Source organism: Streptopelia decaocto, assembly GCF_964273445.1.
Source record: "Streptopelia decaocto genome assembly, chromosome: 21".
In the NCBI taxonomy this organism is placed as follows: Eukaryota; Metazoa; Chordata; class Aves; order Columbiformes; family Columbidae; genus Streptopelia; species Streptopelia decaocto.
The window spans coordinates 806033-823776 of NC_138676.1; the positions used below are offsets into that span (position 1 = coordinate 806033).

General features: G+C 57.8%; 1 protein-coding gene across 1 annotated transcript in view; it reads right to left on the bottom strand.

Annotated features, from left to right (window-relative positions):
• DSCAML1 (DS cell adhesion molecule like 1) overlaps positions 1 to 17744 on the bottom strand; it is a gene marked incomplete at its 5' end in the record, with an annotated part of 87841 nt that overhangs the window by 64721 nt on the left and 5376 nt on the right. Inside the window, 2 exons of the mRNA XM_082070184.1 lie at positions 11859 to 12005; positions 14486 to 14803. Of these exons, the coding sequence (XP_081926310.1) occupies positions 11859 to 12005; positions 14486 to 14803 (465 nt within the window). The remainder of the gene's footprint in view (positions 1 to 11858; positions 12006 to 14485; positions 14804 to 17744) is intronic.

Genomic DNA, 17744 nt, shown 5'->3' on the forward strand with positions numbered 1-17744 from the left:
CTCCCCGGCGCCTTCTCAGCCCCGAGAGCTGCGATGGAGCTGATTTACGGTGGCTGTGGGAGAGGTCGGAGCTCGATAGGCTTTCATCGATCAGTTCATTAAACCAAAGCAAAACAAACATAACAAATGGGAAAATTTACAACCTCTGCTGTGGGTCCAGGTGCATCCGGAGCTCAGACAGCTCCAGCTCAACCCGCTCGTCTTCTCCCCCAACAAGGCAGGATGGGCTGCGCTTGGGTAGAACCCATCACCACTCAGCAGGACGTGCAGCACAAATAGTAATAATAGTAACAGCAAATTGCCAGGAGTGAGGCAGCGCAGAGGAGCTAAACCCGGCCAGAAATAAGTTAAACGTGCGGCTGCCCCCAAACACGGGCAGCAGGTGAAGCGTGACACCCAAATGACCTGCTCTAACCGTGCACGAACACAGAAACCATATGAGCCTATGATACAAGTTCACGCTTGGTCACACAGCCCAGGAGACCTGCACAAAGAGCTTTAAATCATCGCTTTGTTTTCCATCAGGCTTTTGGTGTGGATTTAAGCTGCCCAAACAAATAATTATGGTCTTATCTCCATCACGCAGCAGCATTAGCTGCAATTCATCATTTTTAGCTTCTTCGTTTCATATATTGTGCATATATGTATAAATAAAGAAGAAACTCAGCCATTCCCATTTGATAGGACGCTGGCATCGCAAGATGCTCTTGCCAATGTGGTGGAGAGAGGCATTTGGTGAAATCTGGTCTTGACTGCAACAAAAATACAATCCCCAAAGAGCTCTTCCCTGCAGGAAAAGGAAATGCACATGCATTTTCAACAGCTTCTGGAAGTGAGACTGTCAGATGTGCAGCGCTCGAGATACAGAACTGACTCTGTTCACCACCTGGAAGCCCACCCCCCGAACCCTTCGGTTTGGAGCCCACCGCTCGCCCATTGTGACAGGTGAGTCCCCTCCCTCCCTAACAGGCTACAGTCATCGTAGAACGTCCTGCTGTCATAAAAAAGAAAGATCACGGAGATGATTACGCAGTTAATTCTTGACACCGCCACGAGCGTGTCGGACATATATTGTATGCAATAGCCATAGCTCTTGTTTAAACAACGGGACGTGCCAGGAGGTCCGATCGATCGTACAACAGCCGAGCTCGGGGAGCAGCGCTAAGTGGGTGGCAGCGAGCCAGGCGGCAGCGCCGCCGCACCTGGAGCCGCTGGCCCCCGCCGCCCCGCGAGGAGCCCACGGCTCGCACCGCGCTGGCACCCACCGCCCGGGACCGCCGGCCCCCACCGCCCCGCGAGGAGCCCACGGCTCGCACCACGCTGGCACCCACCGCCCGGGACCGCACCCGGTCCCCCGGTCCAGCTTCTTGTCAACACCCACACCTCTCACAGCTCCTGCGCTGGGACACACGCAGCCGTGGAGGACAATCTGCAGGAACATTAACACTTCTGTGCGCCCAGGGAGCGCTTCTGGAAGCGCAGCATTAAACAAGACACTGCGATGGCACCCACGGAGCACATGGCACCGAGCTCACGGGTAACACTGCACACGGAGCGCCAGAGATGCAAGTCCGATGGACGTTAAATGACATACAACGAGCAATCTCCGGTGGTGGCACCAGCTTTCGTTGCCTGCAGCACACTGTTCCTCCAAAGATGCAAATGACATCGGGTCTGCAGGGAGAGGCAGTTCCAAGCAATCAGTCAGGGTCTGAAACAGGCGCTGGTGAAGGCAGAGCCAGAACTACCACGAATCTTCCCGTTTCAGCTGCAACCAAAACTCCGCAGCCCCAGGGAAACAAAGACCTCGACCAACACATGAAAGATCTTGGTGCCGTCAGCCCAGGTCAGGCTGGTTCAATTCGCTTCCCCAGAACCCGACGGCTCCACTGCTGCAGGATGCCCCAGGTGGCATTGAGAGCCCTTGGGCCACAGAAATAGGTCCTTTGCGAGCCCAAGCTCGGCAAGCTGAGCACCAGTGTGACGGGGACGCGAGGCAGGGAGGGGACAGCAGGCACGGGGAGAGGTGACAGCGCCGAGCAGGCAGGGGACCGGCCGGTTGTGACACGCGAACACCAGGGACAGCTCAGCCACGACAACGCACAGTTTCACAGCTGCCTTCAGTGGAAAGGCCCAGAAGAGGCAAGGCAGGCTCTGCGAAGGAATATTAAACACCGCAGAAATAAAAGGTATTGCTCAAGAGAAAACGGAACAAGGCTGAAGCCCAGCATGGTGCAGCCTTCAGATGAAATGGAGACGAGCTGCGAATGAATCGCTTCCTCTTAGGGGAGCTTGCGGCTTTCCGAGCATCCTGAGCGGGCACGGCCGTGGGTGCAGGATGGGCCATAGGAACCCTGTGTGTGACCGCGGCACTGCCGGGGACCTGTCACCCCCACCGCACGCCGGGTCCCCAGCCTTGTCACACACCCCGTTTCTCGGTGCCGCGCGGTTACACTGGAATCTCAGTTTCCAGTTAAAAATAACACAGTTTCTAACCCTCGAAGGTGTGGAAAAACGTGACCTCTAAAAATTCAGAAACTGAAAGGCAAAGCAAATGAGTCCCAAATTTGTCTACGCTATAAACGTCAAATTCTTTTTGAAAGAAATGAATGTTTTTGATGAATGTTTTCTTGAATGCCTGCTTTTGGCAGCGCTGCCATCTGTGAAAAATCTCTGCCACGCTTGCTATTAAGATTTCATTTCCAAGAAGAGTTCATAGCTGCTCTAATAAATGGTTAAAGGACTGTGAGGAGTGCAAAGGGCCAGCAGCTTGTTTACCACAAGTGGCTTCTGTCACCAAGTAAAGCACCTTTGACTGATAAGCTCACAGTCCGCCAGACCACATGCAGCTTCCTCCGCAACCCTCCAACAAGCAACGTTTTCAGAAGCACTTGAGCGATGTCGGGCACTTAGGAACCTAATCCCTATCGACTCGCAACGAGATTTACGTTCCTGAATGGCTGGCTCGCTTGTGGAAGAGGTCGCTGGGTCATTTCGGAGATTTCACCCAGCGTCCCCGAGTCATCGATTACACTCTTAACACCGTCCATCACCAACAGCACAGACTCCCGCCCCAGCGAGCCTGCAGGAGCGGCACCGGGGGCTCCCAAAGGCCTTCGGGGGGGGCTGAGGACACGTCCAGCGGCTCCCGAGCGGTGCAGGGCCCCTGCGGACGGTCCCGGGCTGGGACGCGGCGCTGCGGCTCTGGGGCTGCCGACCGCGGGCACACAGCCCCCGGTTCGGCGCCCGGCTGCGTCACGGGGCAGCGGCCCCAGAGCCCCCTCCGCTGGCACCCACGGCCCGAATGCAGCCCTGAGATGGCTGGTGTATTTGTAGACCTTGTGCGTGACTAAATCAAGAGGAACAATAAGATCTTTTTCCAGATTCGGCAAACATCAGTATAATAAAAAAAATTAATTATATGCTTGAACACATGCACCAGAGCAATGCCCTGTATTTTCTCCTAATTGTTCTCCAAGCCTTACAGAGCCACATTTAAATAAAAATGAAGCAGTTATTTAAACCGCAATTAAAGATGGAGCAATTTATTTTTAAACCAGCACTCTCGTCAGCGGCGCAGGAAGGAGGAACGGGAGCCGCACGGGGACCGCGACCGGCACAGCGCGGGCAGGCGCCGCCGGAGCCACGGGGCGCGGTGCCCCCCGCGGCAGGACCGCGGCCGCAGCTCCGCACCAGCGGGCGCTCGGAGCACCTTCAGCAGCGCATCACCTCCATGCCCCATCCTGCCAGCTGGCACGGACCAAACCGCAGCAGCCCCTCCGACCGGCACCCACCCCGACCCGGCAGCCCCAGTGCCCCTGCAACATTGCGAGGAGACAGACAATTTCGGTTGCGAGCCCGTGCAAAGCTCGGCCCTCGCTCCGCCAGCTGAGAGCAGCTCCTCCCCAGCAAACGTGCAGCCTCAGTCGCATCTCATGCGCGCCAGGGCCAGGCGCTGCGGACGCGTTCCAGGGAGGCATCTGCACCCCTGGGCTCGTTTGCTTCTAACCGGGTGCCCGCCACCACAACCCCAGGGTTTCCACCCCAAGCCCAGCCGCTCTGCCCCAGCACGGTGACCATCACGCAGCACCCCACCCCAGCAGCACCCCTACAGAAAAAGGCTGTGGCTGTGCTGGCGGGAGGGGGCTGGGGAGGGAGGAAGAGAAGCAACCACAACAAAAACCCACCCTCTCTTTTCATAAGACAGCAGAATTTATCAGCCTGCAGCCCTTCACATCTGTCTCCTCATACAAAATGAAAGAGGCTTTGAAAAACAGAGGAGATGAAATAAAGCCGTCTGTGTTAGGAAGCTGGCATCTCTGCCACTGTCACTGTCACCATGGCAGGAATAATGACCGTGATTGTTTCTGCATCTGTGTGTGCGCAGGGAGGAGGGAGGACGCGCACCCGCACCCACAGCACCCTGCCCTGCTCCCGCGGCTCGGCGGCCACGCACGTGTGAGCATCCCCGTGGACACACGGCACGGAGCCGCGATGACTTCAGCTCCGCTACACACAGCGCGGGCTGCTGTCCCTGCACCAGGGCCCCGGGGCAGGCGGCTCAAGCTCACGGAAACATGTGGTTCTGATGAGAAGTTTTGACCTGCAGTTTTCACATCACTTGGCTTTGCTGTAGCGATTGCTGCTGCGCTGCCCTGGTCGGCACAAACCCCCGCAGAGACCGGGGGGTGCGGGCTGGAACCAGCACCATCCTCACTCCATCAGATGACAATTAAAAAGAGGCATAAAAGGAGAAAGATTCGGACAGGGTGGAGAACCCGAACGTGCCAGCAAACAGCTGGTGACGCAAACCCTGTCCCTCCAAACACACCTCTCAGAGCTGGTGTGGGTGTTTCCAAAGGGACTTCAGTGCTTCCCAAGCCATGCAAGCTGGCGGCAGAGCTCTCCAAGCAGAGGGGGATGTCACCAGGATCCCCTGGGTGAGGCGGCCCTGCACCGAGAGCCCGGCACAGCCCCCGAGCCCGGCGGGGCTGCAGCCCCGTGCCCGGCGCACAGAGCGCTGAGCGCTGCCCCAGCTGCTCCAGCACCCCACACAGACCTGTGTCCAGGGGATTTCCGCCCTCCTGCGGCGGGAAGGTCTTCAAAACACACAAAAGCATCACAACTTAGCAAACACCTTCTGAACAGGGAGATGAGACCACAGCCCTCGTAATCCAGCAGGGAGCTGCGTGCTCTGAGCTGGTTACGCAGGCAGGCGGAGCAGCAGCGTGTTCAGCAAGGTGCAGAGGTAGCACCAGATTTCATTATACAGCTCAGTGCTGCTCCTCGCTGGGCCCCGTAACCTTTTCCCAGGGCCGGTTCTCGGCAGAGCAGCCTCTCACAAGGGTGCGCAGGTCCAAGGGTCTCCAGCTCCTCCAGACAAGGCAGCCAACCCGTCAGGGGATGGGATGTTAATGAGCCTGCGCACCCCTCCGGCCCCGGTCGCCCCCCTGTCCCATGTGCCACCAGAGGGCTGCTCCAGAGAACTTGCCTCTTGTTCCCAACTTCCCTGCGATTTCCTGCAAAATCCCCATTTGCAATTCAGAGCACAACTGGAACAAAACCTACCCCAGCATGCAGAGTCACGCTGGGACTCGGGGGAGCGCAGGCAACACATGCTGCTGGCTGCTCCCAGCGAGGGTCCTCCGGCATCTCCTGCTCATCTCCTCCTCCTCCTGCCCTCTGCACTCTGGCCCAACTTCCTTCAGATAAATCATCCCAATCCTCACGGCACAATGACTGCTAAAGGTTTACAGCAGGGCTGCAGCAAAGCCTTCCTGGTGCTCATCACCCCCTCGCCTCCAGCACCGGCGAGCCCGATGTGGATCCTAAATGCTCAGCAGCGCAATGTAGGAGCCAGAGCTGCCGCTGGGTCTGGGCTGGGCATCAGGCAGATTTACAGACCAGCTGCCTCCAAACCCTCAGCCATCCATCCTACACTCCACGCACCTTTTCTCCCTTCCCTACGGCACAACCGCTGCTCGGGATGGCCGAAGATTTACGCGAACAGGTACGCAAAGAGGTGGCAGCTCCAACAACAGCCACTCCTCTACATTTCACGACTTGGAGCTTGTTGTACCATATCTGGCTCGTGCTCTATCATCCCGCAGGGTTTGGAGTGGGGACAAGGACATCATGAGGGCCTGGGATGCCAAGTGCTGCATCAACAGCAACTTTCCTTCTCCAAACCCTGCACATCCTTTCTCCTCCGCCCTGCAGAGAAAGCAGCCAAAGGCTTCCTCGCTCTGAGCTCGGACGAAGCGTTTCCCTCCCGCAGGAGCTGCAAAGCGCATCAGGAGCAGCCGAAGCTTTGGCTCGGGATGGCCAGAGTTCACTCCCAGGCAGTTCCTCTGAGATCAGGCTGGAGCCTGCGGAACGGGCGCCTGGCACCGGGGCAGCTGCCAAAGCTGCGCCCAGGAGGGGACCCAGCGCGGGTCACGTCCCGGGGCACCGGCAGCGACCGGGCGCTCGTGCCGGCCCCTCACGGGCATTTTGTTTACTTGTTGTGGTCCCTTCTTCTGGTGTGTGTGCATGCGTGTGCGAGATCGTCTCCAACGTGACTCTGCATTATCAGGGCTATAATGAGTCCTTGTTAAAGTGGATTTGATGGAATAATTATATTCCAAAAAAACCTGCGGGAAAGCGCTCTCCCCTCTTAAAGGGCAGGATCATCAAACGTTCTCACCACATTATTTGCAGTCACACCTTCTGCTGCATCTGCTCCTTTTAAAATCTCTAACTCCAATCTGATCTGAATATATAAATCTGAATTATCACAGCAAAAGGAGATGTGCTCACACCTTTTTTTATCTGTTGCCATGGCGATTAGATAAAATTCACGCCAAGTCTCTGGGGAAGGATGAAATGATTTCAGACAGAATCTCACCCCACTTGGTGAGAATAACGCCTGGAGCTACTTCCCTCTGTAACAGGTCTGGGCACATGTCGCAGCCGGCGAGGGTGGCAAGGGGTGGGGGAGAAGCCAGGACACCTTTGGAGATCTCGGGACCGACAGGGGAAAAGGTTCCGCGGCCCCCCCAGACACGGGAGGGGAGGCCAACGCTCGCTTAAATCACATCAGGCTGCTCCACGCGGCGACTCAACCCGGCCCGGGCAGGAGCTGCAAAATTCAATTGAAAAGGCCACTTCTCCGGCAGCCTTTTGCGCAGTGGCCACAGCTCTGCCGCTGGAGCTGCTGGGTGAGGCGGCTGCGGCCCCATCCCCATCGGGGCCACAGGCGGCCATGGGGACGGGCAGCGCGGTGGTTCCGACCGGCACGCTCAGCCCACGGGCTGCTCACCCCACGGGCTGCTGGCTCCCGGCTTTAAACCAGCCGGGGTTACTCGGGCAGAACCAAATAAAAATGGTAACGGCCCGGAAGGATCCGCAGCGACTCCTCTCCTGTCCCAAACCCTCTCACTGAAGACAAACACCAAAACAAGGGCTGCCTTTCGCCCTGTTTGCTCTGTCCCAGCTTCCAGCTTTTCTGCAGTAACAGGAGCCTGACGTTCCCCAGAACAAGCCTATTGATAGGAGGACAATGCCGGATTATCCGGGTCCTGGCTCTTCTGCCCCTCGGATCGTCCCTCTGTGTCCCCAGCAGCAGAGCCGCAGCCTGGGGAGGCGACGGGCACCCCAGACCCCACCGGCAATTGCCGGGAGCCTCGTGCTGTGTCTCAAGACACCGCACCTACAGACGCACCGCAGCGGAACTCGCGTACCCTTCATTTTAGGGAGAAACGGAACATTGCAGGTGTTGCGAGGTGCGGGAGAGCCGAGCGCACATCTTCGGGGTGAACGGCCACGTTTAACCCCACGAGAAAGCTGTTGCAATTTCATTTCCCACGTCACTAAACACTTGCTCAGATGAGATTAAGAACCCCATAAACAGACTCGGGCACTGCAGAGGAGGGGACAGAAAGGGCTGCTCAGGTCAAATTAAGCTCATATCTGAACCGCCGCAAACAGATGAGCTTAGGTGTTTTTCAAACTCCTAAAAGGCTGCTGTTCAACCAAGAACATACACAAAAACATATGTAAAACTTCACAGAACTCATTTGTTTCGGTTCCATCCTTCTGGTAAGCTTTATGTTTTGCTTTCCAGAGAAATGACTTTGTGGATAATGAGTGACAAAGGACACCCAAGTACCCGCAGCCCTCAAAGGACCCGCACTAGGGCTGCTGAGAAGAGCATCGCCCCTGAAGGGCCGTTCCTCGAGAAGTGCTGCACTGAGATTCCTTCCAACACAATCTATCGAGTACACGACACGAGCATCAAACAGCAGCTCAGCGCAGGGCTCGGACCTGCGACCGCTGACATCGAGTTACAGCCGCGCAACGCCCGAAGAGATGAGTTGGTGCCACGAATTTCCATTCCGGTGCCACGAATTTCCATTCCGGTGCCACAACCAGAGCACAGGAACTAAAGCAGCTCAGCCACATGCACACCACAGTTCCTCCAAGACAAACCCAAACCACGCATGTGCCTGAGAGCCTTCATGTCACCCAGCCTAGCAATAGTGCTTTAAAAATTAAACGCTGTTTACCACATAGAGTTCTTAAAACGGCTTGGAGCAGGAGCCTCCCCCTCTTCCCCACGGAAAAGCAATGGAGTCCTGTAAAGCACCCTGCTCAGCTGCAGTCCCTCCCATTGACCCCCCCAAATACATATCAAGATTCATCAGTAGCGACAGAGTTTGAAATCACAGCGCGGGTGTGAAGCACAACCTTGCACGCAGTCCCCATTCTGTAAATTCTGCAAGCACTGCCGCTTCGCTCCCAGTACCACCAGCCTACATTAAATGTCCTGCAAGGGCTGCTGCATGTCTGCGACAAGGCTGAGAACGAAAGGCAAGATTGATTTTGATGTGAGCACCAGCAAGGCAAATGGGTTTTTGAAAACCCTATAATTTCTCTGCAACCCTTGACTTCACTAAACACACATTTTTAGACTGCAGCACAGTTAGGTAGGCATTAAACAAAAATGAGCCGCACTAATGATGATTTATGTGCGGGATAACCTTCCATAAAGAATTTATCTTTGATTTCAGGGTAAGTTACAGCGTTGCCAAGTTAACCAAATAATGCAACTTGCCACCAAACCCCCCCGGTGCAGCAGGGCCGCGCAGACACAGCGTTTCCCTGCAGCGGCTCGGGGGTCTGTTCCAACGCAGAGCAGAGACACCCCCTGCCAGACGCGGGGACACGGCGGGCAGGGGCGCGTCCTGCACCGGGGAGCAGCGCCCGCGCCCCCATGGCTGCGGATGCTGCGCACGACCCGCGCGCCAGCCCGTCCCCAGCAGCCGGACACCCCCAGGGACGCAGGTTGTCACCCAGGAACCCCACGGTACAGCGGATGGTCTCCAGCGGGGCTTTCTGCGGCATCCCCAGCAAACCGCCGCCAAAAGAGCAGCAAGGCTTGTGTGAAAAGACACGGCGCGGGGGCCCAGCAGCAGAGCCCGGGAGCCCCTAATCCCAGTTCAGCACAAAAAGAACCCGAGGAAGCTGACCAAAGGGCCACCCAGCCCGCAAACACAGCCCAGGGTCTGAGTTCGGCAGAGCAGCAGCCCCAGGGGACGCGACGCGCTTGCTGCCCCATTGCTGAGCTGCAAAATGTGTGGATTTGGGCGGGGAAAAGCAGACATTAACTGTGGAAACAGTTGCTTCAAGAGTTTTCTGCCACAGAGAGGTCTGGATGGGGATCTCTCCCGCTCCTGTGCACCAGGACTGTGCACCCCTGCTGCACCAAGCCTGCGGGGGGACGCACAGTCCTCCCCAGAGGGAAGTTTTGGGAAAAGCAGCTAGTGTGGCACATCAAAGCTGGGAAAACACACCAGGCTATGCAGCTGTAAATAGGGCTCGGGCGCACTTCTGAGCGAGCTGCGGTGCTCGCACACACCTTTGCTTTCTGCGGGCTGACAGGAGCAGAGCTGTGAGCGCCGTGTGTGCAACAGCCGCTTGATCTGACAGTTCAGAGAGCGCGGCTGCGACTCGAGGAGCTGCTGGGGCTGCGCTCCGGCTCTCCTGCCGCTCCCTCCCAACAGCACGGGCCTCCTCCTCCTCCTCCATCTCCTCCTCCTCCATATCCTCCTCCTCCTCCTCCACATCTTCCTCCTCCTCCTCTTGCTCACTCAGAATTAGGACAGAAGCAGAGGTTCGCCAGCGGTCAAGAAAAGACCATGTTTTTGGTAACAGCAAAGCCAGTTTTAGCTCTATCACAAGTGCAATAAAAAAAATAAGCTCCAGGCAGATACTATATTTGTAATCCAACAGCAAAACATGTTTGCTTGTGTTGACTCCGCACTGTAACACAATTTATATGTTCTGTCTTTAGGGTAATTATTGCTTTAGAATGTTAAAATCGTTCCACTCTAATTAAATCATCGTATTACAAAATCCACTGCCACGGCAAACTTGAGAACAAGTCTGGTTAAGATCACGCAAGTGCACGGGTGACAAAGCTGCTGCCGAGCAAAGCACCAAAGCGGCCGAGCAGCCGGGCTCTGCAAACGAGGGTGCCGAGGGTTTTCCAGAGCCGCCGGCTGCCCGCAGCCCAAGAGCCCATCGCCCACCAGCGCCCGCGCCGGCACCCCGAGCCCCGGCACCCCGAGCCCCGGCACCCCGAGCCCCGGCACCCGCTTCCCTTGGCCTATGCTGAGTCAGCACACGAGCTGCCCTCTGGAGCCACCGGCAAGAGCCCCCGCAGCCTTCAGGAGAACCTGCCACCCCCCTCCAGGTGAAGCCCTTTGCTCCTTAAGCTCCTGGAGCAAGAACCGTCCCTGCCAGAGGGATGGGAGCGAACGGCCCGCGGTGCCCGGTCAGCGGCACCGGCTCGTGCCGATCCCGGCAGCACCGGCTCCCACGGCCCTGCCCGCGCAGCGACGCTGCAGGAGCAGCGGGACTTGCTGACCTGTGAGCAAATATCAAGCGCGGAGCATTCACTTCAGGCAAAATCCTTTAATTCTCTCCGGATCCCCCCGGGGAAAGCGGTATTGATTGCTTTACTACGAGCTTACACATGCTGTGCAGGGCAGCCAGCGCTGCCATCAATACTGGCGCTGAGGAGGGAGCCACGAGGTCACCCCGGCACACGAGGACACGGGGCCGGCCCCACGCTGCGCCAGCACCTGCCCGCAGCCCCCGCGCTGCTCCGAAGCCGCGACGAGCCCGAGCGGCGGTACCGAGGCGCTGCTGCACAGCACGGCTGGGCCAAAAACCACCCAGGCAAAACACCCCCAGCTGCAAAGTCCCTGCAGAGACGGGCTCCGCTGTCCCCCTGCGCACCAAGGCACGGCAAGGCCAGCGCTGGGCAGGGCACGGCCCGGGCTGTGGGGCAGACAACACGGCACAGGGGCACGAAGCAGGTGTCAACACGGCGAAGAGGCACACGATGCCATTGTGGTCACGTTCCTTTCCCCACGGCTGGAACGGTTGTGAAAACTTGCGAGAGAAGTTGGAATATCTACTTGTGCGCCATCCTGACAATGTGAAAACCGGCGCTGAGCGTGGGAGCCGGGACACGGGCAGCGCGCGCAGACGCTTCTCCCCTTGTCCAAACCCAAAACGCGCTGGGTTGCGGGGAAGCCCGGACAGGGCACACGTGCTGGCACACACCAAACATCCATCAGCCCCAAAACACCACAGTACTAACCGCATCACCAAGGAGACTCTGAGCACAACGCGTCTGCTCCCACCGCCAATGTCTGCCAGTACAAAGCCGCAAGATGATCATCAATAAAAGCTTTTGCTTGGGCAGCACAGGCACAGACAATGCGCCAAAAAAAAGACCCTCCATGACTGAGTCTCCCACATGGCAAAACAGGTCAGAGTTTCCAAAAAAACAGTGGCTCGTCTCTTACCTGGGATGATAGAAACGGTGTCTTTCTCCCAGGACACAACGCTAACGTATTCCTGCACTGAAGAGGGGATGAGGCACTTGAAAACAGCCACGTTTCCACGCATCGACCTTTGGTCCTCCACCCGAACAGTGTACGGTTCCCTGAAAACTGTAGAGAAAAGCAGATGGTTGGTAGCATGACAGTGCTGGGAGAAAACACACTTCCTCTTGCTTTAATCCCACGTTTCCCAAACAAACCAACCCACCCGGCAGCAAGCGGCTTCCACCCAAAACACTTGGCCCACCTTCCCGGGGAAGGAAGCGGCTCTGCTTTGGAGAACGTGCCGAGGGGATGCCCGGCCCTGCCGCTGGGACCCTGCGGCGGTCCCCGGTGTCACCCGCTGACACAAGCTGCTGGCTTTGCGGTCACCAAAGCTGCTCAGGCAGAGGTTTGCAGCTCCAGCACAGGGACCAAGGGCATTCAGTAGCCCTAAGGTTCAGGGTCCCTAATCATTTCACTGCTGGATGCTGAAAACGCAGCCACAGGGCACCAGGGAGTGAGAGCCGGTGACACAGAGCCCGGCACCCTCCTAGACCCGCCGAAGGAACACTGCGGGAAGCAGGTGACAATCTTCCAAGCCATGCCACAGCGGGAGCCACCAGCTGTTCCCACCACGTGCCCTGTTCCTCTGGGAGCTGCACAACCCTTGACATCCCTGGACCAGCGACAACTCCCCAGGGCCACCCCTCGCCAGGTGGGCTGGACCCACCCCGGCCCCTGCTGAAAGACACCAAGGAGTCGCTGTGCCCAGTAACACACAGACACCATAAACTCCTCAAGTTTAAGTATAAAACACCATGAGTGCAGGTGTCTCCTTACTGTGACAACAACTGTGCCCTGCAGGATGCAGGCACCGCAGCATCGCTATCGCGAGACACACGTGAATTCGTTTCGTCATTTAACAAGAGCCTCATCCAGAGCAGAAGCACCTCAACAAACCTCCTGTGACAGAATTCCTCAGCAGCCCCCAAGGGAAGGTGTTTTCCCGCGTGGAAAGCACCGCTGGCCATGCATTGCGTTCCTCACACCAACCAGCAAGGCGGCTCCATCTCCCAGGTTTGCGGGGCACCCTGCTCTGCTGCAGGGGGGTTGGGAGCCGCCTCCAGCCCGCTCTGCCATCCACCCGGCGCCCTGGCAGAGGACGAAGGCCAGGGCCGCGAGGACATGGGGAGAAGCCACGGAAAGGGACTCCAAAGCAGATTAGCTGGCCAAAGCCTCTTTAACCACATGGAGCAGGTTTATTCACGGGCTTTAAAGGCCAGCGGGGACCACAAGGAACATCCAGCCCAGCTCCTACACACCCAGCACTGCCGTGACCTGAGCTGGCGCAGACCTGCTGCATGGGCACCGACCTGTCCCCATGCTGTCCCCAAAGACGGTCCCCACACCGCCCAGCTCTGAACTGGGGCTCCTGGCCTTTTGCTGCCCCGGGAATAATTCCCAGGTTAACACATGGCCACAACCAGCACACTTCAGACCCTCCTCTGCCTGCAGAGCTTTGCTCCGTGTGCTCACCAACAGCTCCTCCAAAGCTTCCGGAGATTTTCCCAATGCCTTATATTTTCAGCTGTGTTTCATTTGCTTTCTTTATACAGCTTTAATTGGCTTTGCTCAGTGCACTGCCATTACAAAGCACTGGGGAGTGACTGGGATGCAAGACGACCGGGAGGAAGCAGAAGCAGGGGAACGTTTCACGACCATTTCCAAATGCCATAAAGCTGAAGCACTTCACGCTGCCACAGCCGGAGCCGTCCTGGTGGCCTCAGAGCCCCGGGTGTGCGTCCCCACCACGCACCCACAGCTCCTGCTCACCGCAGCGGCTGCGGGACGGGGCGGCTGCGCTCTCAGCTGACCCCGACAGCAGGGGGGCACCAGACCCCATGGCGAGAGGGCTCAGCTCCGCTCCTGCCCTGCGGTGACCCCGCCAAGCCCTCGGCATGCAGGGGAAGAGCCAAGGAAGGCTGCCCGCCCGGCACGGGCCACGACACGCCTGCCGCCCCTTCTTCACCGAGCTCTGGCTTACGGGTGACCTGATAGCGCTGGTAAATCATTCACTCCGCAGAAGGGGGTTAGTACCAATTTACTCTGCAGTACAAGGTATTAAAATTAAAAAACCCTGTAGTCACTTCTGTCATGTCCCCTCTGCTAGCCCCACTTTTAATAGGTTACATAATGAAGCCATTCCTGAGCTATTAGCCCTCCTCAGCCTAGTCAATAATTTACTATAATGGCTTTTGGAATCAACTCTTTGCCATACTCCTCCTTTTTTTCTTTCTTTTTTGCTTAATAAGCCTTAGCATGTTGGGGCTGGATGCTCCGGCGGGAACAGACGGGTCTGAGGGGCGCGGTGGGGTCTCCCCGCCGCACACAGATGTGCTCCGGCTGCTCCGCAGCCACAGAAAGCCCCGTGCACAGCTGGGTGTGCAACACCAGCTCCAGGGGAGACGACCTCTGGCTGTGAGTCTGCAGCCACATCGCGGTCTCCACGCACCCGCTGCAGACCCCCAGGCTGCGTGTCCCCCCCGCTGCCACCCCAGCCCTGTCGCCGACACCTCATCCAAACCCCAGCGCCCACAGACAGCTCCTACCTGCTTTAACACGGATATTCGGGCTCCTGATTTTGCCAGCCGAGTTCTCCGCGGTGCAGAAGTAGTCGTTGTCGTGGATAAAGCTATTGAAGGCTGATGGCGAGAAGGGGTAGAGCTGCAAAGTCCCATTGGCATGGACATGCCGGATGTGGGGCACATCGTAGATGTCGTCGCCCGTGGCCAGGTACCACCGAAGGATGGCGCTGGGTGACCCTGCTGCCGGGCAGGGGATCACCACCCCCACTGTGCTGGAGAAGGTGACCTGCTGGATAGAGTCGTTCACAAAGTAGAGGCTGGTTCCAACATCTTCAGCATGTGCTGCGGAGAAAGCAGAGGCCACACGGCGCGGGGTTACTACAGAACCAGCCGATCCCCAGCGGCACCGGCAGCGCCCCGGCACAGCCCCGGCCCGCGCAGCAGAGCAGGGAGCGGAGGAGCCCCCGTGCGTGGGCTGCAAGCGTAACGGCCACGTTCACAGGCCAGCGCTCTCGCTGGCAGCACGGACCAGGGCTCACAGGCACCTCGCGAGGACAACGAGGGGCTGTGCGAGCCAGGGTACGCAGGGCAGCCCCCCAAGGCCGCCCCAGGTGGCCGAACGCGCCCAGGCAGCGCTGAGCACGTGGTCCGGCCGTGCCTCGGCACCCACAGGGCTGCGGACACCCACGTGCAGCAACGAGGAACCAGGCACAGCAAACCAACGCCGTTTCTCCTGCAAACCCCGATGTCCCCCAGCCCGGAGCAGCAGCCAGTCAGCACCCCTGTGCCTCATCGCTGCCCATCGGCAACACCAGCACAGCCCGTGCAAACCTCCCAAAGCAGGGCAGAGATCTCTGCCCACCACCCTGCCACTGCCCCCAAACGCTGCAGCCCCGGGAGAGGGGCAGGAAAACTGGGTTCCGTGCTGCTCCCCTCTGCCGGAGCCACGGGAAGCCCAGGTCCACCCTGCCCAAAGCCTGAGCGGCCGCCTGGCATCGCCACATCGCCCATGGGAAGATGGAGATGCGCAGGTTCAAGGGCACAGTCCAAGGCATCGCCCAGATGCCCAGGAGCATCTCTCCAGGGCACCACGAGTGCTGCAGAAACGCGCTTCCCTTCTCCACAGCGAGGGAAGGGACCTCTCCACCCAACTGCTCCCGTCCCTCCTTCCCACTCTCCAGGACCACGAGCTCCCCCTGCTCCACCAAAGCGAGCAAGATTGCCTATAAATAAGGATGAGGAGGCCCCCAGTCACTTTAGATCCGTTTTCTTTTTTTAGCCGCACTCTTTCCAAGTGGGCGGAAGGACAGGGATATAGCAAGCGGCCCTCGGCGGGTGTATTAATAGCTCTGGCTGAGAACACGGCTCGTGGTGCCGCAGAGCCAATAAGCAGATCACTACTGTGCCGCCGGTTCAAAACGAGTCACGGGGGACCCTCCGTGACCTCGATTTCTTAACTTGGGGAGGAGGGGACAGGAGCTGGGGGGAGAAGGAAAGCCTCATCTGGAGAGCCTTGCTTCAGCTCCGAGGCCACCACAGCTGCTCGCCGGAGGAGAGGCTGGTTGAGTGCCTGTCCTGGCTCCGTGTTGTGCCACCAGCCCGCTCCACGCTGCCCTCAGCCACGTCAAGACAGAAAACCCCGAGACACCTCACCCCTTCCCAGAGCAGAGTCCTCTCCGTCCTCCTCCCAGCTCACGTCTCTTTCAGGACCCACTAAATCAGAGGCAAAAGCACCTGGTTCTTGTTCTCTGTGTACTCTGCACTGAATCGTCACCTAAAATGACAACGTTTCCTCCCTCATCTACTCGGAGCCCGGCTGTCCCACGTCAGGGGCATCGCTCAGCCCAGCAAAGCCACCATGGAGCGGATTAGCTCACCAGCAAGGTCCAGCGCTGCCACCACACGAGACAACAGATTTACAGGTGAAAAAGGCATCTCCATATCTCCCCACGCCCCAGTTCCCTGCGTCCACACGCAGGCAGAAGTAGACAAAGCCATTTAATTTTCCTCCCTTGCTGACGAGCACCAGAAGAACAACGGACCAGAGGAGGAACGTGCTCAGCCGAGCCCGGCGCACAGCAGCGCCAGGCTTTGCAGAGCCAGGCTTTGCAGAGCCAGGCTTTGCAGAGCCACGGGGCCACCGCACGCCCTGCAGGTGTCACTTGGTGACATCTCCAGGCTGGTTTGTCGTCACGAATCAGCACTTCCCTTCATGGGAACAGCGCGGTGCTTCTCCCAAACACACGAAAGAGGGAAGTGGCGCGTTTGCAGGCAGCGGAAGGAGCACGGAGCACGTGCGAGCAGCGCTGTGCTATCTGCGGCACCGCCGTCGCCTGAGCGCAGCAGAAGGTGGCTGGAGCCATCACCCAGCGCCTGCCGGCCCCGGAGCAGGAGCAGGAGCATCCCGCGGTGCCCAGCGCCCAACACCGCCCGGCTCTGCCCCACGCCCTGTCGGCATCTCCCAAACCCGGCCGGGGAGGGATCCCGCACCATAGCAGCGGGAGAGCACCCACAGCCTGCCAGGGAAACCTCTCCTCCCAGGCGGCTCTAGAGGGACGGGCGAGAGTGGAAAAATACCTCATAAACAGAGAAATTCAGATTACCCGTAAAGCTTTTTCAGGTCAAAGGGGGAAACGGATTTTTAATAGAAAATGGAAGTTATGGGATTGGCAATAGTTATGTGACAGACGCATAGAGTTAAATCCACATAATCTCCTTTACCATTTAGCATTGAGCACCATCCTAATTCCATGTTTCATAAAACTGTCTCCAAATCACTGAGAGAGATTAAACATTTAGAAATAGCACTGCAATATTTTTAAACCAGAAATCACTGCTCACATCTGGTCAGATGTGCTGACCCTAACCTACATATCGAGGGCATTAATTCCCATGAACCTGAAAAGAGGAGGCTGGAGGAGCCAAAATGGAACAGTTAGTGCTGAGGAGGACGCGGCGGCGCAGGCGCGCAGCACCAGCCCCGAGACCGGCAGCTGGAAGCTGCACAAAGCCCAGCGCGCCGCCGGAGACTTCGCTAGTTATTTTAGTTATCTAGTATTTTAAGTTATCACAGTGCAATCTTCTTAAATTGTAGTAAATTACAACCTAGAGGTATTGAAATATTAATATCTCTATCTGAGCTGGGAGAAGCAAGCCATTTTGCTATCACCCCTTCAGAATATTTACTCGTCTTGCTCGCTGGACTTCCCAAACTCCGCCAGCTCCGGTGGCGCAGCCGGCACCGCAGAGCACGGTGCTGCACCCAACCGCCCATTTGCTCTAA